This window comes from Porites lutea, chromosome 3 (assembly GCF_958299795.1).
Source record: "Porites lutea chromosome 3, jaPorLute2.1, whole genome shotgun sequence".
Taxonomy (NCBI): domain Eukaryota; kingdom Metazoa; phylum Cnidaria; class Anthozoa; order Scleractinia; family Poritidae; genus Porites; species Porites lutea.
This window is the reverse complement of record NC_133203.1, coordinates 25,722,007-25,749,125: the sequence shown is the minus strand read 5'-3', so window position 1 is coordinate 25,749,125 and position 27,119 is coordinate 25,722,007. Positions and strand designations below refer to the sequence as shown.

The 27,119-nt window shown below is 39.3% G+C and overlaps 2 protein-coding genes across 2 annotated transcripts; one reads left to right on the top strand and one right to left on the bottom strand.

Moving 5' to 3' along the window:
• Positions 1-10,436: 10,436 nt before the first annotated feature.
• On the bottom strand, positions 10,437-17,451 carry LOC140932042 (TNF receptor-associated factor 6-like). The gene is made up of 6 exons (XM_073381706.1): positions 17,276-17,451; positions 15,234-15,297; positions 14,484-14,585; positions 13,265-13,339; positions 13,078-13,155; positions 10,437-11,267 (listed from the first exon to the last, which is right to left on the bottom strand). The coding sequence occupies exons 1-6, from the start codon at positions 17,419-17,421 to the stop codon at positions 10,437-10,439; spliced, it is 1,296 nt and encodes a 431-aa protein (XP_073237807.1). The 5' UTR covers positions 17,422-17,451.
• A 2,448-nt stretch (positions 17,452-19,899) lies between these two features.
• On the top strand, positions 19,900-25,317 carry LOC140929545 (uncharacterized). Its single transcript, XM_073379302.1, has 5 exons — positions 19,900-20,109; positions 21,847-21,949; positions 22,607-22,740; positions 24,256-24,349; positions 25,215-25,317. Exons 1-5 carry the CDS (start codon positions 19,934-19,936, stop codon positions 25,272-25,274), a joined length of 567 nt encoding a protein of 188 aa, XP_073235403.1. The 5' UTR covers positions 19,900-19,933; the 3' UTR covers positions 25,275-25,317.
• Positions 25,318-27,119: the final 1,802 nt, after the last annotated feature.

Sequence of the window (27,119 nt, the reverse complement as noted above, 5' to 3'; positions counted from 1 at the left end):
TCGTTTGCTTTTCCATCGACCATGCGCGTCCACGTGACGCCAAAAAGTCAAGTGACATCACTTCCTCCTGTATGCCACTGCTTTTCTGGGGTATTTTAATTGAAAATGATAATAATCATAAAAAGCAAATGGCTTTAAAATGAACAAGAATCGCCGGACGGCCATTTAACTGGGCGGTCAAGGGGAGATTTTTTCTGAGGGAAGGGGGCGGTTGTACACACCCAGGCTACAAGTCGAGCTCAAATTTTTTCACGAGCGCGAAGCCCGAGCGGTAGATGTTTTTTATGTTTTCTGCGGAAAAAGCGAGCGAGAAAGCGAAAGCTTCGCGCTGGGGCCAACTACCGGAACTGAAAATGATAAGCGACGGACTTTGAGAAAGTCTATTACAGGCAGGGAAGACAGTTGCTTTTCACTTCTCGCCATGGTCACGCGTTGATCACGCTCTACGTCCAATTTTTATGCTCTGTTTGGTCAAAATTGACAGGTGGGTTCGTGCGGAGCGGAAAATTTGTGCAGCATTTTGAAACTCGTTTACCTTGACAGCTGAAGGTGACAGAGTTTTCGTGTCATCCTGTCATGTTTTTAACTGTTAGCTTTGAGCGATTTTCTTGTCTCGAGTTCATCTTTGAAAATAGCAAACACCGTGAAGCGGGCTTTAAACATAAACTTGAGCTTTAAGATTCAGGATTTTTAGAGACACTTTAATACTTGTATTCATGAATGAAAATTGTTGTCTCTGCATGTTTCACCAGAAACCCATAAGGGGTTGAAACGTGTAACTCGCGTTCAATGTTCGTGAATATTCACTTTTACCATATTTGGAAACCTTAGTGACGGATATCCATTTTCAACAAAATGGCTGCTGCGCGATTACCATGCATGCAGATGTTTTAAGACAAGAGTTCTGCATTTCAAGGTTAAAAATACAGCGTTAAAAGACAAAAAATGGACAGGGAAAGTTCAAAAGAATGCTCAGCTTCCTTTTTGTGGAGAAAGGGAAGCTTTTCATCAAGAAATCGTCCTTCGAGGTATTCAACCTTGTTTTCGTCACGGCGGAGCCCATGGTCTGTTTTGAAATGCAACCAAGTCAGCGAAGTTTTTGCTGAATTTTCAGGTACATTTTGCACTCTATGGCCAAGACAATGACGTTTTTGAAAGGGAATTTATGTATTTTTAAATGTTTCATAGACGTTTTATAAATTTTTCTCTTCGGCGCTAAAGAAAAATTACAAAATGTGCCCTGATTTGAGATGGATTTTGTGTTGAATTTTGCCATGTGCTCAGCCGATTTCACTTGCGTGAACGAATCCACGATCGAGATAGTGTTTTCCGAATTGCTTTAAAGGATTAACTTTTTGGATTTTGAATAAAAATTTTCAAGAAACGGCTTCTCTGTCTATTGTTTTGAGTTTGTTCATTCATCATGAAATTAGCTCAAAACGTGTCACGATGGTGACTACAACATCCAAGCTGAATGCTTAAATGCTTCTCACATTCATTACACGCATCACTTTTTGCGAAGATGTCAGGTTCAGGTTTTGGACACTTTTCGATACGCAGCTAATGAATTTTATTCGAAAATATTTTTTACTGTTTATTCTAGACTTTTAGTATAAGAATTTTAAAAGCTTATTTGCAGTATAAGCTTACTGTGCACAGGGTCAACGAGGCATCGTTTTTTGAAGTGACAACTTCAAGAAGTTGCGAGGACGTCAGTGGGTTTCATAATGTTATGTTTGGCCCGGGCAATAATGTCCTGCTCAGTGTTTCGGTAAGATTCCTGGTTTCAACCTTTGAAAGCTTTCTCGGCTTTCGGGAGTTTTTTCTCCCGTTTGCCGGCCATTTTTTTCAAGCGGGCGCGGGAACCAGAAGTAAAATTACGTCACGTTGTTTACGAAGTTTGATTGGTCAGTTGTCTCTTCTTCTCGTTCCAAATATGGTATTTTCGAAAATGAATAATCACGAGCATCGGACAAAGCAAACATATGAGAGTTACACGTTTCAACCCCTTATGAGTTTCTGGTTTCACCGAATTGTATTTCTTCATTGATCGTTAGTAGTCTCTCTCGCAATTTTAATCGATGTGCCGGTTGGTTTCAGTCGTTCATGAACATCGCTTGCAGGAGTACTCAAAATGCCGCGCGTATCAAACGCCTTTGAAGATTACACATCGTTTTAAAACCATTAAATAAAAAACCAACATAATAAGTTCTTTATTATGCTGAAGCGCAACTCTATTAATGTTCATTCAAACACTCAGCTCTAACTGAAAATTTGGCGCTAGTCAAAAGTGAGAACCGGCTGGCCGTATAGGTGATTTTGAAAATTTTTTAACGGTTTCGCTAAAAGCCCACGCGTGCCTCGATCGTCTTGAATATTAAATGAGTGTAATTTGTATTGCAAAATTGTGAACTACTGCACTCTGTCCGAGGTCTGTATGATAAAAACAGCATCTCATAGTACTGTTTCACCTCAGATGTGATGTATTAAAAGTATAAAAGCTTGGTTTACTCGTCCCCAGATTTGTTGGCAAGATTTTGTAAAGTTTAAAACTTGTCGACGCCAAAAATTCGGCCTGATTTGTTTTCCAAGAATTTGTTTTCCAAGCCTAATCTAATGTGATCAAGAGCCATTATGGCTCTTAAATGTGATCGAAGATGATTGCTATTTTTTGGGTGCCTGACATACCAGGCTATCAACTCGATGTAAGATTTGGCTCACTATTGGACTGTTTGCAAATCATTTTTCTCTAAAATACTTAGCCTTTCCCTTAAAAGTCACATGAATTTGCTCTAAAGTTAACTGATTTGTGGAATACAAGTTTATTGTTTGATTTAAATGGTAAATTTATTAATGAGAACTTCGCTTTTAGCCCTGGTTAAATCTATATATTATAAAGTGCAAACTGCCGGTCTCATTGTGACCAATACTGCCAGGCAATGTGTATCCACATCTGACGTCAGGTAGTTATAATTTAAACACTAAAATAAATGGAAGACATGTTTTTAGTTCCAATATGTTGTATATTTAAGTTTAAAATGCGACTGGTTAACGTTAAAAGAATATAAGTAACTTTTGTAGCCTTCCTCGAAATCCAAAATGGCGGCCAAAAGGAGACTATGAGGGGCAAATTTAAATTGCGATTTTCAAAGCGAAAGCCTTGCTATCATGCATGCATTTTTGTGATGCTTAATAGTCAAAGATTAAGATGTGAGATGTTTCGGCTGTTCCCCTCGAGTAAGCCATAAACCCAAATTTTCGGTTCTCGGCTGATGGGCTAACTCTTTCGACTCGAATTGAATCCAGTGATGTAACGTTTGAAGAAGTACTTTCGATCTACGTAAAAAGAGACTTTAAAGAGGGTTTAACGTAACATGTGACAGGAACGAGAAAAATGTCTCTTTTTTCGTTTATAAGCTAGGTTTTCCGGAAACGATTTAAATGGTAAACAACCACAATGAATGACCGAAAATGAGCTACAGACAGTGGTATCGAAAATGAACTAAAATGAGCTACAACGGTAACTAAAAAAAAACGTTGTTACCAGGCAATTTCATAATTTCGATGCTGTCAACTCAGTGTCAATAACAAAGTTAAGAGTTTGCGCTGTCATCTCTGCTCCAATGAAAACTGCGTTGCTGGGCCAGCATAAAATTTTCCGATGTCATGTAGCTCCATGAAAAAGACAACTGCAAAGTCTAAGTAACTTCAACACCTCAAAATAAACCATTAGTTATACTCCCCAAAATAAGAGAAAAATTAAGACCACTTTTCTTTTTCAATTTATTTAGTTAGTTGCGTTTTAACTCTCATTCATGAGCATTTTGAGCTTATTTTCGAGTTTTCGGGACTGCCTGGAGACGCGCGTGATTATTTTTCCAAGCACGCACACACACACAAACAAAATCATTTTTCATTAAAAAATTCGGGGAAGCTGGATAAAAATCTTTCTTCCTTAAATGCGCTTATTTAGTTAAGTAAAACTTGCTACATTGTACCGTTAACAACCATCCTTGTATTGAGAGCCGAAGATAGAACCAAATCAAAACAAGTCTCACATTCAGGAAAAATTCCTGTCATTTCATGAAATTTTATCTATAAAATTTTTCGTGGGAAAAATACGAGGTTCTTTCAAAATCAACAACTTTTTGTCATTTTGAAGGACTGCAGGAAAAACAATCTTGTTTAAACGATAATTAAGCAAATTTTTGCTCTGTTAACACTACTTGTTTGAAATGCTGACAATTTAGTTTTACTATTTTCGAGAACGATGCCGCTGTTTACTCACTTACTGGTGAATTAACAAAAAGCAACGTTGATGGTATTCGTGGAAATTAAATACGCGGATTTATTTCGCTAGATAAAAACTACCAATATACAAAATCATGCATACCGTAACAATCACTTACCTTTTCTGATTTGATGAAAACCACAAATGCACGTTGTTGAAGATACAGCGAAAGATCAGAACGTCTGCAAGGAAGATCGGTACGTAAGAACGAGAACGAGCCAGAGTTGATCACCGACATTAGAAATCGAGACCAGGGATTTGTTTCGTTTTGTTTTGTTTTTGCTTTTTTTTGTTTGTTTGCTTGTTTGCTCTTTTTTAAAAGTAATATAAGGAATTTTTTGTTTCGTTACATTTCCATTGCATTTTTTTTTTCTTGAAAATGTCCAGTAAGTCCCCGTTTCAGGTCCTGTATGACCTGGTGTAATAATAATTGATTTTCGACCCTGCTTACCATAGAGCCTCCAGTGGTTAAAGCATCCGCACTAGAACTCTGAGGGTGGTTAGTTCGATTCTCACCCAGAGATTGGAATTTTTCCGAGCTTACAGGGGTTAGATTTCTATTTCTTCCTAACAGATTTTTTAATAACATGAGGTCAGTACAGTAATTTTTCCTTATGCTACTCAGCATGCTCACTTTTCTATAAATGGTCCTTCCCTTTTTAAGTCGATACTTTTGAAGTGTCATTACATCATGTTCTCCATATATGGTCGGTGTACGCGTCAGTTTAAATGAGATTTTTTCCGCAAATGGCGCCCGAAGCAGATCGTTTTAATTTATTTCTTAGAATACTAGAAAATGCAATTTCATCGGGAAAATAAAAAACAAGCAAAAAAGCCACAAGAGCTCGTTTGAAATTTTATCGAAAAACACATGAAAATACATGGAACTAAAGTACCTTGACCAGCTACGAAAGAGGACAAGTGTTGTTTCTTCATGATTGCGAAGCCACTCGCCGAGTCACTAGCCGTTAGATAACTGCGGCTTGTTTATCCGACATGAAGAATATAAATCACAAGCAACCACAATACAGGCTATGCAGTCATTCACTACAGCAATCGAGGCGTCAGTATAGCTTCTTTTCTCGTTCAGCAAAACCAGCTGGTGGCTTCAAACAACTTCATAACAAGCGGCCGAGGTAATAGTTTTCTCCGTTGTTCTTACTTTTGTAACTGCAACGAAAATCCAAATTCACTGTAATTTCGACGGCTGTAACCTAAAAATTCTATTTCTTCACATTATCTGCCAGGTTTTTTTAGCTGTCCTGCTGTGTAAAATCCTAGAATCTCGATGAGTTTAAGTGTTCATCGCTACAATGTTTTGATTTTTCATTCATCCAGTCCAAGCGAGTCCGTTCGCGCGTTGACAGTTTTGATAGACGTGTGACATTTGAATAGCGGAAGTCCCTTGTCTTTTCGGTTTGTTCTAACTAAATTAAGTCGGTAAGATTCAACGAGATTTTGTGGGCGTTTTTAATAAAACAATTATTCCACTCGTCCTTTTTGGATATAAGATGATTACAACCTCGTTCCCAGGGTCTCTCATCTTCCCCTGGGAACGAGGTTGAGATGATTATAGCCAACGAGGCGCTACGCGCCTCGTTGGCTATTTACCATCTCATATCCAACGCGCCCTCGTGGAATAATTGTGAAATAGCTAACCTACCCCACCCCTATACTCAGAAACTACCCTGAGGGACTTGTTCAGGATCCCTTATACTCTTCGGGTTTTTGTGAGTCTACCAGCTACCCACGACCTGGTACCCACGACCCGCGACTTTGCACCCACGACCCACGACTTTGTACCCACGACCCACGACCCACGTGTCAGTGTTAGTTACTCTCGTTTTAGTGAACGATTTTGAATAATTTCCGCGTAAATTTTTAGATTACAAATGTTTGTTCCAGTTTAATACCCTATCGATGAAGCAATAAAACACACCGTGTGTTATCTTAACACAATCGTTGAAGATTCAACTTCCTTGCACCCAACATCAAGAAAAAATCCCTCAGTTTAACGTAGGAAAAGGCATCTCCTTAAGCAATGACTTTTTAAGATCTTCATGATACTTTGGATCTTATTTCGGTTATTAACATCAGCCGTTTTTATACTAAGGATGAATTATTCGTCTGGACGAACTTGGGCAAACATTCGTAGTTCGTCTGGTGATGCGTCTCAAGTATAAAGACGGACACAAGAGGCATTACGCGTCTGGACGAACTTTCCTTTGAAATACGTCTTGAACGACGCATTAGAAGAGGTAGTTCATCAGGACGCATAGTGCGTCTTGTGTCCGTCTTTGTACTTGAGACTCATAAGCAGACGAACAACAAAATGTTTGCCCAAGTTCGTCAAGACGGATAATGCGTCCTTAGTATAAAAAGGCCATTATTTAAGTACAGTAACTGGGATGTAAACGGACTTCATTCTTTGGCCGCTAAAAAAACTTTCCTGTTCATGGTAAGCAATAAACGTTCCTGAACGTTTTGTCGCACAATAAGTTTTCGGAGGTGTGTCGATTTGAAAAAAAAAAAAAAGAACTTTTCCGTTAGCACGTTTCCTCAACCCAAGAAAGATTCCAGGACAATATCTCACGAGCTTTGAAATCAAGCCAAGCATTTTTAAAACTTATTAATGCAGTCATAACAATAATTCGTGATGTTGAAAAAAACTCTATTTAAGCACTTTCAAAATAAGATTGTCTATCCCTAATTATTTTGACCTCGGAATATTTCCGAAATAGATTATTAACATTTGCCCCGGTTTAAAGTGGCATAAACGCGTTCAAAAAATCTCGGGCGGACACTCCTGCAAAATTCCTCAAGAAGTTATCATCGGAGTTCTAGTCAGGTCCTCAGCAGAGTTCTTGCCTGAAATCGTACTTCACGTTTGAATCATACGTCAATAGTCTGAAATGCGTCGGCCAACACGAGTGTGCTTCTTTAGAACCACTTCTTTTGTCTCGCGAGATAACTCACTCTCATGTCTCTTTCACCTTATTTGTTTTATTGCTTTTGCTTGCAAGTTAATCGCGAAACTATTTGTCTGTACTACAGTCGAACCTATCTTTATGTCATTAGAATAATATTGTATATTGGGTAATAGACACGTCTCTGCACTACCTGCCTCGATTAGCTCCATTATTTTGCAGGTAGTCTGTATTTGTAATTATTCATAGTGAATGTAAACAAATACAGCTTGAGTTGAGTTTTTTACTTCTCGGTGCGGACACCTCTCTAATACGGACACCTCTCTATTACGGACACTTCTCTAATACTAGCCTCCCACGCAGACGTTCTTTGGGGTTCGTCACGCGTTCCTGCCCCACAAACGTCGTTCGTGGGGCCGGAACGCGTGACGAACCCCTAAGAAAGTCTGCGTGGGAGGCTACTCCAATACGGACACCAGCTCTATTATGGACAGTTTCCAATGTCCCGAAATAATCCTCATATATTTTTAGCCTACGAAAACAGTCGTTGCTCCTCCCTCTTCGCCGCTGAGGACGTTTACTCGTAAAAATTGTCCAATAGGTAATTTGCACTATGGCGTCACTTTACTCTCTGGGGCCGAGATTTTGTGTCCATTGTCCGTATTACAGAGGTTTTATTTTAAAGAAAATATATTAGTCTACGAAAACAGCCGTTTCTCCTCGCTCTTCGCCGCTGGGGACGTTTCGCGAGGAATAACATCTGCGACTCAGCAACAGAAATTCCATACAGTGATGACGTAAAATATGTGCGGAATCCGGTCAGAAGCGTTGATAGGTCGACGGAGTAGTTACATTGCTTTAGCTATTGTTTACGAATGACACACAAAAGACAAAAGGCCTCGAAGGTAAAATGTAAACGCGATGAATCTCTAACAAAACAGTCAAAATCGGTGGAATATATTCTTCTCTAGAAAAAGCATCTGAGTTTTGCTGGAGCTCCTTCGCAGATGAACACAACACTTCAGTAAATCGACCAGGAGAAAAGTAAAATTGAACAAATTTGGATGTGGAACCCCATGACTACCGGATATAGTATGTAAACATTGATTTACGTCATCAGTGTGGAATTTCTGTCGCTGAGTCGCAGACGTTCCTCCGCGCGAAGCGTCCCCAGCGGCGAAGAGCGAGGAGAAACGGCTGTTTTCGTAGACTAATATATTTTCTTTAAAATAAAACCTCTGTAATACGGACAATGGACACAAAATCTCGGCCCCAGAGAGTAAAGTGACGCCATAGTGCAAATTACCTATTGGACAATTTTTACGAGTAAACTTGCAACTTAACTTAAGTGGAATAATTTATTTTGACCTAACGGTTTTATAAGTTTCTTCGGAAAAGATTGAATAACGCGCGCAAATTAAATACACACTTTGGGCGGAAATATCAATAATAATACCAGTTGGATTCTTAAAATCGTCCTAAAATTGAGAAGTATCTCTTCAGTTAGAAGCACGAGTTTGTTTTGAGCAAATCAGTGGTTTTACATAAACTCTCAAATTAACAGCGAAAGATGTTTCCGATTTTCGCATAATTACAGAGAAAGCGAATTGAAGGTGTTACCCAACTTCGGATCCCCACAGAGAGAGCAATATAGTTTTCAAATTTCTGGCGCATACCCCTAAAGACAAGGTTATTTCTTGTTTTTTTTTTTGTTTTTTTTTTCTTTCCTAAATTTCAGATTTTCCGCCCTCTCCTAAAGTTCCAAAGAATGCCAAAATTAAATTAGATAAGTTTGGGAATGTCGCAGACAAACAAGATGTTAGATCGTTCGTGTACGTTGTGCTGTAATCAACTTTTAAAATTTGGCGCCACCTTTCAACCGATCAGAGAAAAAGCTAATTAAAAGTAAATCCCGACTCGCTTTGATGTCATTTTCCCACGCTTATAAACGATAACCCCGAACATCGTGCCAGCGGGGTTGGCCAAGAGAGTTTGGTTCACTAAATTCCAGTCCTCATCCCTGAATGATTACTAAGGTCTAAGTGGATTCCAGTCCTCGCGCGCCCCTACTTATTCACTTCCGCCACGGTCCAAATACCCGATCACACTGCTCTAAAGTGTGGCACAGAACCCATCCGATATGTGACTTTCTATTTTCGAGATCGGCGCAGCGCACCTTCGCTCCGTCACAGAAATCTTACAGAAATCAACGTTTTTATGTGTGAACTGAAGCCCTATCGGGTTTGGTTTTCGCGTCGGCGCAAGAACTATCCGGTATAGTGTGAACATATCCATTAGATATTCGTATACATTGGTTCCAAATGGCATAGCACTGAATATCGCACTAGTGAAAGGAAATAAAAGTGACGGTACTGAAGTATAATATTCGACGGTGTGCCACGAGAAACAACCTGCGTCTATGTCATCCCAACCCATAAACATTACTCAGTTAAGAGTAAAATAATATAGTAACGCGAAGATTTTAATAGTGACTCTCTGAAAAATTAAAATAGACAAAAATTCAACTCAAAATTGGAATTTGAGTGACATTTCTTAAGAGAGCCGAGACGACCCAACTTGAGCTCTTTGACGAGACACGAACTAACTACAGTGTTTGATGGAAAAGAACAGTAGTGTGCAAACCGATCCGCAACGGCTTCCTTGGGTCCGGAGTGATCTTGGCTAAGATACTTGCGCCACTCTCTCAACCAACGCAAAGGTAAAACAAACCCAGTCAGATCTCGTTGGTAGGTGTAGTGCTGAGCTTGTGATCACCGCGTGACGCTTAGATAACCAAATGGACTTTGACTGGATCTGGCTGACAACTGCTACCTGTTTAATTTGAGATGGCATTGTAATTTTGTCAACTTTGGTTTTTCCTCTCGTAGAGCAATCACTGTGAGGGTTTTTAGAGGATTGTGTCAGTTTAATCGAACTAACGTCATGTCAAGATCGTTGGTGCTATTCCTCACCTTTTTTAATGGGTATCAAAGGTACGGTCATTCTAAGTACACGTTTCATCACTCTAAAAAAAGGGAAAATAGTGGGCTCAATTGGATTCCGAATCGCCACATTCGTGAGGACCAATTTCAACCTGGTGAAACAATGTGTTGTGCTTAGCATAATGCTTAGTGTTCAAACGTTGTGAGATGAGGAACCTGCGATTCCATGTAGTAACCTGCTAAAAGCCCTTTTAAGTGGAAATTTTTCAAAGACAGTTACACAGAATCTGAGTTTGAATCACGACTCTCAGAGTCATGACGTCCCACTTCAACCTGAAGAAACAACGTGTTGTGTTTAACATAGTGCCGGGTTTTTAGCAGCTTATGAGATATCAACCGGCGAAACTCAAAAAGCTTCGGGTTTTGTTCCACGGAAGGCCGACAACAAAAACCAGGCATTTCATTGGGCCTCACGACGACAACAACATTTTTCCTCTGTGCAGCATCAGGTTGTTGGTCGATTACACTGAAAGTAACTTGCTCACAAAAGGGCCAGGGAAGAATGGCATCGTAATCGCCTTTCATAATGCCAACATATAATGATAGATATCTGTTCCTTTTTGTTTGATCTCCATCTGGATCGACGCGTAAATTTAACTTGTAGCCTTGTTTTCCGGTGTAGAATTCAGTGAATATACTTTTGGTGCGTCCATTCTTAGCCAACTTTAAGACGTCGCTAAAACCAGTTATCTTCCACACAAATGGAGACGCATTGGTTAATCTCGCGACCTCTTTTGCTTGTGAATGCACCTTAAAAATCAAAGCGACATTGACAGCTTTCCATTCTCTCTTATCAGCATCAATTTGAGCCCTAAGAGCAGAATTAGAAGATGCCAGTTCGCCACTTTGCGCATCCACCTTTGACGCGAGGGCATCTACCTTGGCAGTGACAAACGAATTAGTGGCTTCAAGTGTTTCTTTGAATTCTCCCACTTGCTTCTGGAGTACATCAAGCTTCTCCATCGTTTCCTTAAACGTTGAACACGTTAAGGCCAGATGAATTCTCGCTGCAGACTGCAGATGAGCTTCAACTTTGTTTCGCTGAATCTGATTATAAACGAATAAGAATGAATTAGTAACTTAACACTTTAATTGAGACCCGTGGCCAGAATCTAGGTTGTTCTTATAATAATGCTTAACTGATAATGTTTAATGCTTTACTAAGCACTTAGATCATCAGAATAAAGAAGATGGTCACAAAAAATGAAGGATCTTTGTTAGTTACTACAGAGAAATTTGTTAAGTTTGCTCTCCTTTTATGTTGTTTTAAGGATGAAATCCCGTTATTGACCAACTTTTGAGTCAGCAATAGTGGTTACTCACGAAAGCAGGAAGTTCATAACTTGAGTAGAAGAGCCCTTTCAAACCAGGGGCCCGTTTCCCGATAACTACCGCGCCCGGAAAACAGTTGTGGTTAACATTTGCCGGGTAGGACCCGCGCGTTTATTCCTAAGATCGGTTTGATTTGAATATTTGATTTCGGGCGCGAAAAGCTACCGAGAGTTTCGAGAGACAGGCCTCAGTCCCTTAACACTCGAAAAAACGGAACACAAACTCTGCGCTAAGCCCGTGGGTAGCTTTTCGCTCAAACAACTTCGATTGACCTGTGTCATATTTTGAGTGTGGAGGTGCTGTTTCTTTGGCAGAAATAAACATAAACTAGAAATAAGTTACATGTATATCGCAGAAATAAAAAAAAAATTGTGCTTGTGAAATTCTTATCGTTGTCTAGCACGTGACCAAGGTCTGCTCGAGTTATACAGGTTAAGATACTGAGATACTGTATTGCGCAGTTAACATGATATTGCGCATATAGCAGTTTACAACTTTTTATTTATTAAGTTGCGTTGCGCTGCATGGCTTACAATTATGGCTGTAAGAGATTTCATGTTAAAAGACGATCACCCTTGTTGCTTTGGTAAAAATATTCTTTTCGTACCGAAAGTCCTACCAAATGGTAGCCCCAACCCACGCCCGAAATTGTGCTCCTCCTGTGTACTAAAGGGACATTTATAGTTAGCGCCCTCTGCATCCCTCTGGATTTGTTTTTACTCTGGACACTTCTATACTGACAAAGGGCCACGTTCTCATACATGGTGAGTCATTATTAGACCGTCATGCTTTCCTAACAAGCACCTAGATGCTTGAAGTTTTATCGAGTAACCATGGAGTATTATGCAACACTTTGCGCTGATAGATACCTCGTAAAAGGTCAAGTGTTCAAAGTCATTTGTCTATTCAGAGCCCTCATATACAGTAGGTAGTCACTCCAACCCAGCTTTGTAATTTAGGAGTTAGTTATAAAAGGATTGAGCGAACAGACAGCCTTACACCAGTATTAGTTAAATAATGTTCTAATATAAGTTTAAAACACGAGGCGCCAAGTGATTTAGATTTGACAAACCTCTTACTGTGAGTCACTGAGGCTGGAGAGTCATATAGGTGTTCACATAAGTACCGGATAGCTTTTCGTTTCGGCACGAAAAGCTATCCGGTATGATCTGGTATAGCGGGACCATAGTCTGAGTGGCTCAAAATCTTTTTCTAGATCTATCCATGTTTTCGCTGGTCCTCGGGTTTTTATCTTTCCCAAGACGATTGGGAACAGGTATTTTGCAATTTTGGCAGTGAAGGAGGAGGGGGGGGAGGCTTAGAGGTGGAAAGGAAGAGTGTTTGACGGCGGATTGAAAGTAGAAAGTCAGCAAAGATTAATCACTGTAAACTTAAATTTCTCTTGTTAATTCTTTATGAATTATGGACGAGGTCTTTTGTTTTAGGTACCTGCATCCATAGAGGTGAAATATATCTTTCTTTTTTTTCTACAATAACACAACTACAATATGCGTAATGTACACACCCTTTCTGTGCAGCCCATCAGAGCATAAGGACAGGAGATAACTGTCAGCGGACACTCGTTTTCAACGTGAGACTCCATCTAAAAAGATTTCAGATGAACAGCTCATGATCATGAATACAGAACCTTTTTTACCTGCAAAATTAGGCCCAAAATCATGAACAAAATCACTCTTTACAAATGTACCTACTTTGTTACGAGCAATAAATGAACCACAGACATTGGGACATTTTAGGGGCTTCCGTTTACAACGATCAAAGTGGTTCTGTGGAGATTAAAAATATTAAATATGCATATTAATAATCTTATTATCTTATCATGTGATTAGGCCCCGGGGGGGTACTGCCATATATGGGCTATATAGGTATGTGCCGCTGTGAAGGGTATGGTTTTCAAGCAGTTTACTCTAGGATAGGGTATATAAATCAGATCGTTTGGGTCTAGAATAGGGTGTCATTTTTCAGGAAACTGATCAGTTGTTTGAAGATTTTATCTAGACTAGGTAAACAGCTACTCTAGGATTAGGGGGATTTGGGGAGTTTACTCTAGTATAGGGTAGCAAAATTCAGCTGAACTAGCTCTAGTATAGGTTAAGGGTTCCAAGGTCCCAGCGGCACATCCCCACCCAGAAATTCCTAAAGGACCCCCCCCCTCCGGGGATTAGGCCAACAACTTGCTATATAACCTTTTTCTTTTTCTTTACTTTTGTTTTAACATTCGCCTTGTTTGCTCGCCATATCAATTAATTCAAGCAAATATTGCATTGTTTTTTCGAAATTTCACAAAACTAAATTTTGAAATTTGGTCGAAATTTCCTTTGCTAAATTTGGCAGTGAAAGGGTTAACATGGTATGATTTCTATGACAGAGTGAACTGCTGCACTACACCGCTCTCTAAAGTGGAGAGTCACACATGGGATAGGTGTTCATACTATACTGGACGGCTTTTTGTGTCGGTATAAAAAGCTTTCCAGTACATGCATAGTGTGAACATAGCCTAAATCTAAATAAATTATTCCAAATTGGAAAACGTTCTTGAAAAAAAAAATCAAAGTACAATCTGTTATTAAAGGGGATAAGATAAAAATCACCAATATCCCGCTTTAAAATAATGAATAAAAAATGAAGGGTTTCCTGAAAAAAGGGCGTGATTTGCTTATCAATGTTCCAACTTCCCTTACAGCTCCATCCACCTACTCTTTAATGTACCCACCTATTGAAAATTTAAGTACACTGGTCCTACCACCCTAGTCAACCTAAATAATTCAGATTCAAAACTTTACTCTTCTTTTGTTGGCTTAACAAGAATTCAAAGTACACTGTAGCCTAGTGGTTGCTTGATGGAGCTTATTTCCTATGGAAGCTAGCTCATGAGGCTGTGCAAGTGGAGATCATGCCAGTTACACTCACCTTTTTCTCTCTCAGTTCACCAGTCCAATCACATCCAGTATTTGGACATCTTATAAATAAGGACAGAATCTTCCTCCCAGTTGCTTTATCAGGGAAGATATCCTACAAAAATTTCATCAGATTTATATTACCAAAATGACCTGGATCATTTCTTGCATTTTTAATGCCTAAATTATTTTTCTCAGTCATGTAGAGATCGATTTACTCACTGATTTTACATATCTATTTGAAATACTTAAATGTATAAGAGCATCCGCACAATCAGAATGTACACATCATATCCAATAAGTATTATTATTATTTATTCAAAATAACTCTCCCTTTCTGTTTGCTTCAAATCCCACAATTAATTATTCATAACCGGCAAGTGTGTAGCAGATTTGGAAGATAATTAATGCAATATCAAGAAAATGTTATAACAATGTTATCATTGAATAGCAGCCAATGCAACTAGCAAAGCAAGAGCATTGCAGGCACCCATAAAAAAAAAATAAAAAAAAAAAAAAAACAGAAAACTTAGAGCAATAAAGCTCACACATCTCTGTGCCTTTTGATGGGATGTACTATATTAATTCCCACACAATCAAAAACATAATTTGTTTGTAATAATAATTCTGAAAGCATGTACTAGTTTGTGTGAAAAACATACTGTCTTTGCCTAATTGGCTAGAGTTTCCAACATGGCTTTTCAGTGGGTATGTAATAGAAATGATCCTAAAATAGTTCTACAAAATCATAATGATATTTTACCTTACGGTGTGCGAGCCCCTCTCGGTCAATAGGACAGTTGACTACTTGTTGTTGACTTTTCTGCCTGTCGATGAAAGATGTTCTTGATATTTTAAAAGCAAAAAATATTACAAGGACCTATTGCAAAGGATTGATCCAAAAATAATGCTTATTTGAGCCAAGGGGTGATTGTTTCTTATGACAATACTTTTTCATGATAGCAGCAAAATTAAGAACATTAATTTGTTAACTTTCAATGGCTACAGTTTCTAATATCATTTCTGCTTATCTGGATGTACCATAAATACAGCTAAAATTAAAACTCTCACTGTCTTAAGAACTTGAAAAGTTTGATTGATGTAATAGAAAGATATATAGAAATAGTTTTTGGTGGGGTGTCCCCCTGCAACTCCAAATTTGAACCAGGTAGAGTAAGGAGTCGAATGAGAAAATGATTGGGAAGGGGGTGAGAGAAAGAAGTCAAAGAAGGCAGAGAGAGAACATTCTTTTCCTCACCCCCTCTCTCCTTGTTTTGTCATTTGACCTTGGTTCAGCTTTCATGTGGCTGTATCCATTGCCTGCACCACCGACAGAACCAAAACTTCTAGTAGTCTATCTGTGAAACAGTGCCAAAATTGTTGTTCTGGGCCCCTACTTGTGTATCAGGATATGAGGTACAGACCATGATTGGCCTGTTCAAAAAGCCATTGTCAATTTGCCAATCAGGTTGGAGGGAAATTCAAAACACATTTCCAGTAATTTGTTGAGTTCATTGGGGTCCCAGAACAAGGATTTAATCGGTGTTGCTTCACAGACGTTACTCATAGCCTAATAGGGGTCAGTTGACATCTACATAAACAGTGCGGCTACTGGCTACTATTCTTACTTTACAAAACACAAATGGAAAACACAGCAAAAAACAAACAAACAAACCACCTGCTATGCAAGCTAAGGAAGTTCACAATTTAAATGACATCCCATTCTGAAATAGGACATAATATTGTTCACTAGGTAATGAGGTATTCTGCTCTAGATTTTCAATTCACTAACTTAGTAAATTTACTGATCAAGTTTGCCAAACTTCATGCACACAATATCCAGGAAGATTTTGGTACAGCCATTATAAATATCCAGTCAACCGAGTGATTGATCAGCCTCATAGCTTCAGTGCACAAAATTGAGGTTTAATTCAGAACTATTTTATGTTTGCAGCCCAAAAATTCTTTATTCTTTTATAGAAATTTAACTGGCTGACCCTACACTGTATAAGTTGCACCTGTAAATCACGTTTTTGTCCCCTCCCCGAACGTTGGTGTTATATACATGGTGTTAAAAATGAGTCAAGTAACAACGTCAATTTCTTTTGTCTCCTAACCTGAATGAATGAAAAAGGTTAACGGAGTCATTGAGGGTTGAAGCCATTCAGCTGAAACCATTTTAACCCCGGTGGGGGGGGGGTACTACCATACATTACCTATACGGGTATATGTCACCCAACGGGGTCGTGATTTTAAAGCTCCTGGTTTAGAAAGGGGTATCCACTTCAGAGGCGTTTTCTAGAACGGGGTATAATATCTCGAACGCATGAAAGCTCCAGTTTTGTAAGCAGCCATTTGAAATTATTCAAGGACAGATTGCTTTTAAAAATACAGCTCAATGCGTTACTGAAGCAAACTGTTATACTCTTATTGCACCCTAGAACGGAGTATAAAAAATTGGCCCATTTCTAGAACGGGGTATCAGTTTTAGGGCAAATTCTAGAACGGGGTATTAAAAATTGGCCCATTTCTAGAACGGGGTATCATTTTTAGAGAAATTTTTCTTTAGAACGGGGTGCCAATTTGGAGTCCCGGGCGGCACATACCCACCCAAAAAATACCCAAGTGCCCCCCCCCCCCCCGGGATTTTAACCGACATTTCTGCTGCATTTGCCCCTATATAAGTTTATAAGCTTACGACACAAGCACAATTTACTACTAATTTTACATCTATTAAGACACTTAAGTGGGAAACTACCTTAGTGAGACAACGTTATTTTCCAAAAAAAAAAGGAAGAGACAAACCTTGCCATGTGTCGGTCGAGACACTGCCTACAGAATCTGTGGCCACATCTGGTGAGAACCGGTTCTCGCAAAGCCAGATAACAAATTGAACATTGTAGATCTTCGTCAATAGAACTCACAAAGTCCTCATCAAAACCAAAAGACATTTCAGAGCTCAGATCGCGATCAGACAGCTCTTCCACCAACTTACGGCACATACCCACCCAAAAAATACCCAAGTGCCCCCCCCCCCCGGGATTTTAACCGACATTTCTGCTGCATTTGCCCCTATATAAGTTTATAAGCTTACGACACAAGCACAATTTACTACTAATTTTACATCTATTAAGACACTTAAGTGGGAAACTACCTTAGTGAGACAACGTTATTTTCCAAAAAAAAAAGGAAGAGACAAACCTTGCCATGTGTCGGTCGAGACACTGCCTACAGAATCTGTGGCCACATCTGGTGAGAACCGGTTCTCGCAAAGCCAGATAACAAATTGAACATTGTAGATCTTCGTCAATAGAACTCACAAAGTCCTCATCAAAACCAAAAGACATTTCAGAGCTCAGATCGCGATCAGACAGCTCTTCCACCAACTTACGGCACATACCCACCCAAAAAATACCCAAGTGCCCCCCCCCCCCGGGATTTTAACCGACATTTCTGCTGCATTTGCCCCTATATAAGTTTATAAGCTTACGACACAAGCACAATTTACTACTAATTTTACATCTATTAAGACACTTAAGTGGGAAACTACCTTAGTGAGACAACGTTATTTTCCAAAAAAAAAAGGAAGAGACAAACCTTGCCATGTGTCGGTCGAGACACTGCCTACAGAATCTGTGGCCACATCTGGTGAGAACCGGTTCTCGCAAAGCCAGATAACAAATTGAACATTGTAGATCTTCGTCAATAGAACTCACAAAGTCCTCATCAAAACCAAAAGACATTTCAGAGCTCAGATCGCGATCAGACAGCTCTTCCACCAACTTGCCCTCGCACTGTTCGCCTTTTTGTCAGCAGCAGCCCGGAAATCAGCTGATACACAGAAGAAATTCGTGAGCCATACGAGAATCACGAGAATCACGAATGATTCAATCCTGTGAATCAGCTGAAATATCAGTAAGGGTTGGTCCATGCGTCGAGTGGCCACAGGAGAATCACGAGAATCACGAGCCGAATCAGCAAACAAGGGTGGCGCAGTGGTGTGAGCACTCGCCTCCCACCAATGAATCCCGGTGTCGACGCCATATATGGTTTGAGATTGTTGCTGGTTCTCTCCCTTGCTCCGAGAGGTTCCAATTCGATCTGGAACGCACGGACACGATTAAAACGAGTTCTCAATAAATCCTAGCGCTTCGTGGGCAAACTACTACAATTTACTTTTAGTCTAGTGGAGCCGGAGCAGCGTTGCGTGACGAGCTTGTAAACGACCCTGCTGCGAAAATTCAGCATCTCCAGCCCCAGGCAAATCCTGGGCATTTGACCATCATTTGAACCCAGAGGGGTGGGGAATGTCGCCTTTGCCTTGGTAGGGTAAGGAATTTGAACCGGAAGTGTCAAGTTAAGCTTGTTTCGTGGCTTTTTTGTTCGACGTGGTTTGATAGATGCGACCTTTCTCCTAGTGAAATGGAGGAGTTTAAAGGTAAAAACACAGCATTTGTAAGAGAATTGCTTGTTCGACAAATACCTTTTATTTTGAAGCTACATGCTTTTCAAATGGCAATGTCTGAAAACGAGTTCAATAGGCCATTTCCGAGTTCCAAAAACTCTCACTTTCAAATTGAGGCTATAAATCAACTGAGTGCAAAACCTTTGTTGGGAAGATGAGTTTCATTTCCATGAGAATAAAGAATCAGTTTCAAATCAATAGCTTCGCGCTTAGCCTCGTTTTGAGCAAAGGCTTAAGGGGCAAATCGGAAATGGGGTTGTGTAGGCTACAGCCCCACCAATAATTTTTTTCCTTTTTCTGGCATTTACAAAAGCACTTCTAATCTTTGTGTTAGAAGCAAACACAGTTTTTCTTTGGATGACCACAATAGTGCCGAATATTAGACAGAAAAAAACTTAGGCGCGGATGAGTGATCGCTTCCGGCATCCACTTTCCTACTTTTCAATATTAAAAACCTGTAGCTAAAATCTGAAAAACTCCAAAAATCATGAATGGCACCCAAAACAAGAAATATGATACTTTGTTGTCGAATTCGCTCGCCTTTATAGATCTTTATAAAACTTGAAATAAGTCACCTTTTTTCAGATAAGGCCGTATTTGTCTCATTCGGGTTGCTTAAGTCAATTTTCCGAAAGTTATTATGTAATTTCATTTGTCGCGGAAAAATCAAGCTTTTCGCTGTTTTCATGTGTTTTCATCAGAATAGCAAAAATGTTCTTCCTACTGCAACAAAATATTGGAATAATTTTGCCCTTGCTTAGTCGGCCATTCTGATGAAGCGTTCTATACTATTTTAACCACAGTAAAAGCCCAAAAATTGTGGAACCTACTAAAACCTGTAAGAAACATTCCCAGTTTCCTTGAATTTGTTCCGATCCGGCTTTTCCAGACGATCGGGTTGTTCCCGGTATAGTGAAACAGACCAGGCTGCGCTACTCAACAAACGCGGGTCACGCATGCAACCTTAAAACTATTTTTCTTTTATAAACTCTTACTCGATGGAGAGGAAACATAACAGTGCAGCAAAACTTTCCCTTTTTGTTTCGTTTCTTTTTGTGTTACAATTCCGCTGGATTCTCGCGGAAACATATGAAAAGATCGACAACTGCTCGTGCCGAAAAAGCAACGGGAAAGTTATCAGCCTGAGGGAAATCGATGGACCTAGTGGACCTGCGTGAGTACATCTTATAGGAACTAAACTTTTTTTCTTCCACGAGTCAGTAAGCGCAAATTTAAGAGAGAAATCACCACATTACTTATGTAGGTCAGTGAAGAAACCAATAGTACTATCTAATAGTATTCTCAAAGTGGCTCCGTTTCAAATTGGGTTCGCAAGGTCCATGGATTCATGTATTACAAATGGTCAACTTTCCGGAAGAAGAAGAAGAAGAAGAAGAAGAAGAAGAAGAAGAAGAAGAAGAAGAAAAAGAACCTTTATTAATTTATACCGCTCAGGGTAGCCCCTTCAGACGCAAAAAGCTGTCTGTTATCAATGGGAGCCCTGAGCAACAACGCACAAAAACACACTAAACATATAAACATTACACTAATACAGGTAATAATATAAATAGAAAACTATTTTCAATTAAAAGATTAAAAGATGTAAAACACGAAATATCATTAAGATAATTCGTTAAAAAGAGTGCAACCATGATAATAGAAGGATCTTTTTGCAATTTCAGTTCTCACAGCAGGCGGATGTAAGAGGTTGCTTTGTCTAGTAGCGCGCGCATGGATTGTATTATTACGTTTAAAATAATGTTTAAAATACTGGGACATTGACCTTGCAGGCATTTCTTAACGAGTTTAAAAACAGATTGACGTCGGCGGTCCTCCAAGGTGGGCCATTTCAGAACGTCCAATGCCTGCTTGCTGCGCACAGTACAAGCCACTATCCTAGCAGCCCGGTTTTGGAGGGCTTCAAGGAAGTGAACCCGGGGGGGGGGGGGGGTAACATTGTCATTTTGGCCTATGTGCCGCTATAGACATGTTTTGTTGACCAGTTTAGTCACGATGATAGGATATAGAAATCAAAGTTCCGAAAACTAAGCTCCTCCAAATCTGCATGGAAACGCAATGCATGTAATCAAGCCCAGACGTGAGCCCTTGCACGTAAGCCGATTCAGCTTAGTTAACCCTGGGCTGCCTGTGGGATAGCCAATCAAGTTTTTACTCAGTAGCAAGTCGTCTCCGACCAAAAAAAGACAAAATGGCGGACTCATGGACCAGAAAGGGTTGTGTCTACCTTTTCTCTGCGATTGAGACGATCATTTGACTTTTGAGGGGAGGGGGGAGCTGGTTATTTTCAGATGTTATAAACAAGAAAATATGGGTAGCGTCAATTCCACCAGTATAAGTAAAAATGTAAATAAGCAAGTTACCCTTTTGAAACGAGAAAATATAGGTTTAATTTTAACTGGACTAATACATGCCCTGATACATGTGGGAATTTTGAATTTTGTGAGGGCGTGTGTGTGAAAACGACCTATTGCATACCGCAGAAAATTCAATGGTTTCTACCTTTTTGATTGGCAGTATTTTTTATGGAAAAGGGTAATGAATGTATACCCAATCAAATTTCTCATTTCAGTCTTAAATGAGTATACTATACCTCGGCAAAGAACACGGTACCAAAGGTATCAACGATATGGTTGTGCATGTGCAGTGGTGGCCATGGACAGCTGTAAGCATTGCATAGCCCCAGGCGAAGGATCTCATTTGCGATCATTGACATCGTCGGTTACCACCGTGGCGAGTGCAAAAGAACTTCTTTAAGCCCCAGCCCCACCGTAGACAAGTGGTAGCTGTAAGCTATACTCTACTCATCATTTGGTGTAGTAGAACTGGACATCATTGATAGGGGTGAAACTTTTGTGGTGCATGGGGTTGATTGCTTTTATTTCTTTTTAAGTTTCAAAGGAATTCCAACTAAGGCGCCCTATCATACAACACTTGTGTTTGACTGGAATCCTTGCACAAAGTTTAGCGAAGGTAGTAGCTGCATTGACCTTTTGGTAAGTGTTTTAAAGGCTATATAGCAGTAAATGGCACAATTAAGAAGGTACAAAAGTCAATAGGAAGCTGGCCCAAATCTTACGATTTATAAGTAAAAGGAGTGAGGACTGTTGGTGGGGCAGTACTAACCCCAAGTGCAGTAGATGTTCTCCTTCCGAAGACTTGAACTCGGAACGTCTGAGAGAAAAAATTAAACTTGCTGTTGGTCAGAACTCAGGATCTGCAGACAGCGATTGGATACGCTGATAGCCTGCGTAGCTGGCGGAAAGCACCAATGGAACGAATTTTGCTATAGGCCGCGAGAAGAATGGGAATACATCAACCCTGATCCCGCCAGCTACGCAAGTCAATGCTGACAGTGGCGTTTTTTTTTTCTTTTTTTTTAAAGCTCAAAATCCATTCGCCGTTCGGGCTAAGGCAATGTTGATATTTTTAAAAATCACTCTCTTGCAAATAAACTTCCAGTTTAAGTCGAAGTAGTTAAAACACTTTTTGTGCATACTTAAGAAGGTATTAAGCAAAACTGCGCCTGCTTGCGGTGAAAGCATGTTTCATTTACATGTATCACAAGATTATTTATTGGACAAAATTTGAAGGGCAGAAATACAGTTGAGCGACACGGTCCCCTAATAGCTTCTCCTTTATTTGTTTTTAAGATCTGCCAAAAGTTTTCTTTGTCTCCGGAGAACACCTTTCCATGTGGTGACACTGTTGGTAGTTTTGAAGTAAACAGCGAAGGAAATACAGTCATGAATTACGAGCCTGTCGTTGACGCAACCGGATACAAAAGGTAGGTTAGAGTTCTTGTAAATCGGCCTACGTTTAATGACATATACTTTTAAAAACCACTGAAGACGTGATTTGGTTAATTGATGGTAAGAGACTGATTTTGGTTATTTATGGCTCAGTCTTTTCCAAGCGTTCCCATCCCCAGGCCCTACTCATCAAAAGTCCTCCCAGGGGTGGCGAATTTGTCATATAATAAATTTGGTAAGTCTTCTGCCTCTTTAAAAAGGAAAGCCTATAGGATAAAAAGTATATAAGCACAACCTTTATTCAAGAAATTATATCAAACTCTGCTTATTGTTAAGGTTGCGTGAAAACGTTGTTTGTTCATTTGAAGCGCTCAAATGTTGTTGGGTCCTCATAAAACTTGCCTCCCCCCTCTCCTGTTACATCATTTCTGCGGTATATTTACCTCACAACCTACTCCCCGCGTTGTTTTCTTAGACAAGGAACTTTACTCTCTTTTGTCTCTCTTACCACTGACTACAAAGTTTCTCAACCATTACGTTGAAAACGAAAAAGTAATGACGAAAAGTTCGTCATAGATCAATGCACCTGCTTTAATATCGGAGCCACCTTAAACAATTAAAAATTCCATAAAAGGAGCGAAATTAACCCAAAATTGCAACCCAAAGTTTGATGGTTTTTTTAAAAAAAATCACCTTTACCACACCCTAACCAGAGGGAGGGGGCGATTTTGAAGAGAAGACCACCATATTGAGAGAAAACGTAATTGAGGGCTTTGGGGAGCTGTGCAAAGAATTTGATAGCCTGTGAGCGAGCTCTCCGGGTCGCTCTGGCGGCGGGGCTGGAAAAGGAATGAGACCTTGCAACTACGTCTCTACGTCTCTCTCTCTCTCTTCTCTACAATCCGGAAGGCCGCTGTTGATGTGAACACTTTCCACATGAGAAATTGGTGCTGAAAACCGTTCAGTGAATTATTTTTATAATTATTGTTATTATTATTATTATTATTATTATTATTATTATTATTTTGCTATTATTGTTGTTGTTGTTGTTGTCGATGATGATACTTATTGGTTTACTTGTCCTTCGACCATCCATTTCAAGTTTCTAACAAAATGCGACAAGGGTCATTACAAAGTGCGACAGCTTCTTTTTTGGCAAAGTGTGATTTTCTGTTATTGCAAAGTGCGACAGCTTTTTATTACAAGTGTGCAGGTACTACAAAGTGCGACAGTTTTATTACAAAGTGCGACAGAACATGGAGTCATCAGTGCAAACCGATGCTTATATATCCCCACCAATTTGCACCAACTGACTAATTTTTAGCTAGTGAACATTTTTCATCTTGTTTTTTCTGGATATCCCAACCTATCCCATAATTTCACGAATTTAGTTTTTGTGACTTCATCACTTCTCTTCTCTATTAAAGCTGAAAGAAGACGTGGCACACATAAGGATTTACCAAAACGCTAGCGCTCGAAACACTCACTTTAATGACGACAATCACTTACAAAATGATGTCTATCCTTTCTATTTTCTTTTTTTTTTTCAGGACCTTCAAAATTACTCTAAAATGTGATCCTGGCAAATTTCCAGGCTACACAGACGGTGTTACAGAAGTTTACACGCCCTTAACATCAGAATACGTAAGAACTATGGTTCTACAGCTGTATTTGCCTTACTTTTATTTTCAATCAAAAGAAAATGATTCCTTCTCTTTTTACATTCTCTCTTGTTTTCGATTGTGTTTTGGGCAAATGTTTTTTCAACATAACGACACTGGGATTTGCTCATGGCTATTTGAGTACTACCTATGATTAAAACGACCTTTTAAAAGGCGAAATACCTTCACTCCCAAAGTTTTATCTAAGTTAAAATCCGAGAAAAATCTCAAATTTCATTTTGTTAAGCACTGAAAGGCGAGATAGAGAATACTGTATTTGAATGGTCACACCATCAGAAGTTAAAACGACAAAAGTCAAAAGTTAGAACAACAAATGGTTTGCGTCTTATCTTCAAGGTAGGTTACAGACCACCCAAATTGGTCAAAATATCTCACAAAAAAGTACAGATAACGTGTGGTGTTCCTCAAGAGCCTGTTTTAGGTCCAATATTATTTCTTCTTTAAAATAATGATAATAACTGTCAACGAAAAACTTTGTAATTTATACGGTTGGCTCTGCTGAAATATAAGTTTTAATGTTGAATCAAACTTTTTTTATCTTTCATTCATACCTCAGGAAATTAACATACAAGCCTATTAGCTAACCAACTCAATAAGTATACTGCATTTAGCTGTAAAGAAGATATAAAGTATTTGGGTGGTTGAACATGTCTTAGATAAAATAAGGAAAGCAGACTTGTTTCTTATGCTGGCTGGCTTCAACGATAGTAGAATTTGTTTACAGACAACAATTTACTCTTTTAAACCGTACTTTAATTTTCGGACATTTAAACATTATGCATTCAACATGTGTCGAAACTTTACCTAGTTGATCTGTTTGTTCGCAGAGTATGACATTTTCGTCAAAATGCGCGTGTGATGATGGCTGTTTCAAACAATCCAGCTGAACGGACTACAGGTCTTGACATTGGAATCGCTTATAAATAGTGTGTAGGTTTTTTTATTTTGCAGCCAAGGGTGATGCTCGAAAAACCAAGCAGACATATCCACTATTTTGTCGTCCTATTGTGTGAAGTTTAATTTATAATGTCATTGTGTAAGGGCCAGGGATCATTGTTGTGTTCTTTGCGATGGCACTGGAGACTTGCTATTTACTTGTTATAGGTGCACCAGCCTCATTCAAGTAGCATGATGAAATAGTATACTCTAATGGTGTATTTTTACAATGGCTGAGTTTTTTCTTGCGCGCTGACTGATTGGCTATTTTTTTCTGTTAATTAGAGGACAGATGGATAAATAACTGGCGCCAATTTTTTAACGTTATATAAGCACCTTAATTATTCCAGCTCTTTCATAACGAAAGTCAGAAAATTTCGCCCAGCAATCATTTGAAATTTATGGATATTCCAATTAGCTATTTTTACACCATCCTTTCCATTACTCCGTACACGTCGTTCCAAAAAAAACCCATATTCATAGTCATTATCACGGCTATCATAAATTTGTTAATACGCCTAGATGTCGGAAGAGACACATAAGGTCGGCGGGAACCAAAATGACCAAACCTTTCGGATATTGTTGTCCACAACTAGAAGGGAGGTTAGAAAATTTGGGGCGCTTTCCACTAGAAAGCTAAGAAGAAAGATACATTCCGGTTGCACAGACCTGACCTTAGGACGCGCGTTTGATTCGCACCCAACACAACGAAACCAAAATAAAACAGAAATCATGGGAGAAATGGTCGACTCCCTTAACACATCATTATAAAATCATTTACCTGTGATTGTTGAGCACTGATGCTTTAACAAAGCAGAAGTCCGCTGTTGTTTACTCACATTTGGAGGATTCGAACAGAGATCCACCAATATCCGCTGTATTGTACTTGTAAGCAGGACTGAGAAGAGGTTTTGGGGACAACAACTTTGTCAAATGGAAAGACGCATTTCGTTTCTACCGGTAGGACCGGTCAAAGTGCACCTTCAAAGGCGGTTCCAAATATTCCGGTGGGACTGAACCGAAATGGTCCGTTCCATTTGAATTCTTGACAATTTTTTCATTTATCTATTTATTATGCAGAATGGAGTTACGTGCCAAAGTCTGAAGTCTGAGTACAGCTCCCTCGAAATGTAATGCAAAGCAAGATAAAAATAGTACTTAGATTGCACTTTTATAAAATGAACACTATTTCTATCGTGGTTTAAAATGGTTGATTTTCGTGATCGAAACCCAGCTGAAAGCTTTTAAATAAGTCCGCTACATGCTCTAGCATGATGTGGTCTTGAGTTTGAAATAGCCATATAGCGCATTTCTCAAAGCGTTCAAAGCAGACCATAAGTAATTGATGGAATGATTGTATAAACTTAAATATCTTTTGTGGGTACCTTTTTGCATGATTTTTACTGACCAGACCCCAGTTGTTGAAAATTTGGATAGCACTAGCCACTGGGTAAATCACTATCCAGTTGATAAGTGTCTCGTAAACCAACTGCGTTAACCAATGGATAGAGATTTACACGGCGGATAGCGCTATCCACCTTTTGATCAACTGTTACGTGGTCTATATGGGGATTCCAATTAAGGTGGTCGCTTTTAAGCGTCCATTCAGTGTCCTCTAGACAAACCAAGAAATTAATGAATCGAACTTAGGGTATATCCCTGACCAAAGGACACAAGAGAAAGAGGCCAATGAAATAAGTTTTAAAGAAAACCGTGTCTTGCGTTTTGTGTATTAAGACAAGAGGCCCTGGTTGTTTAAAAGTTGGATAGCACTATCCAGTGGATAAATTCCTATC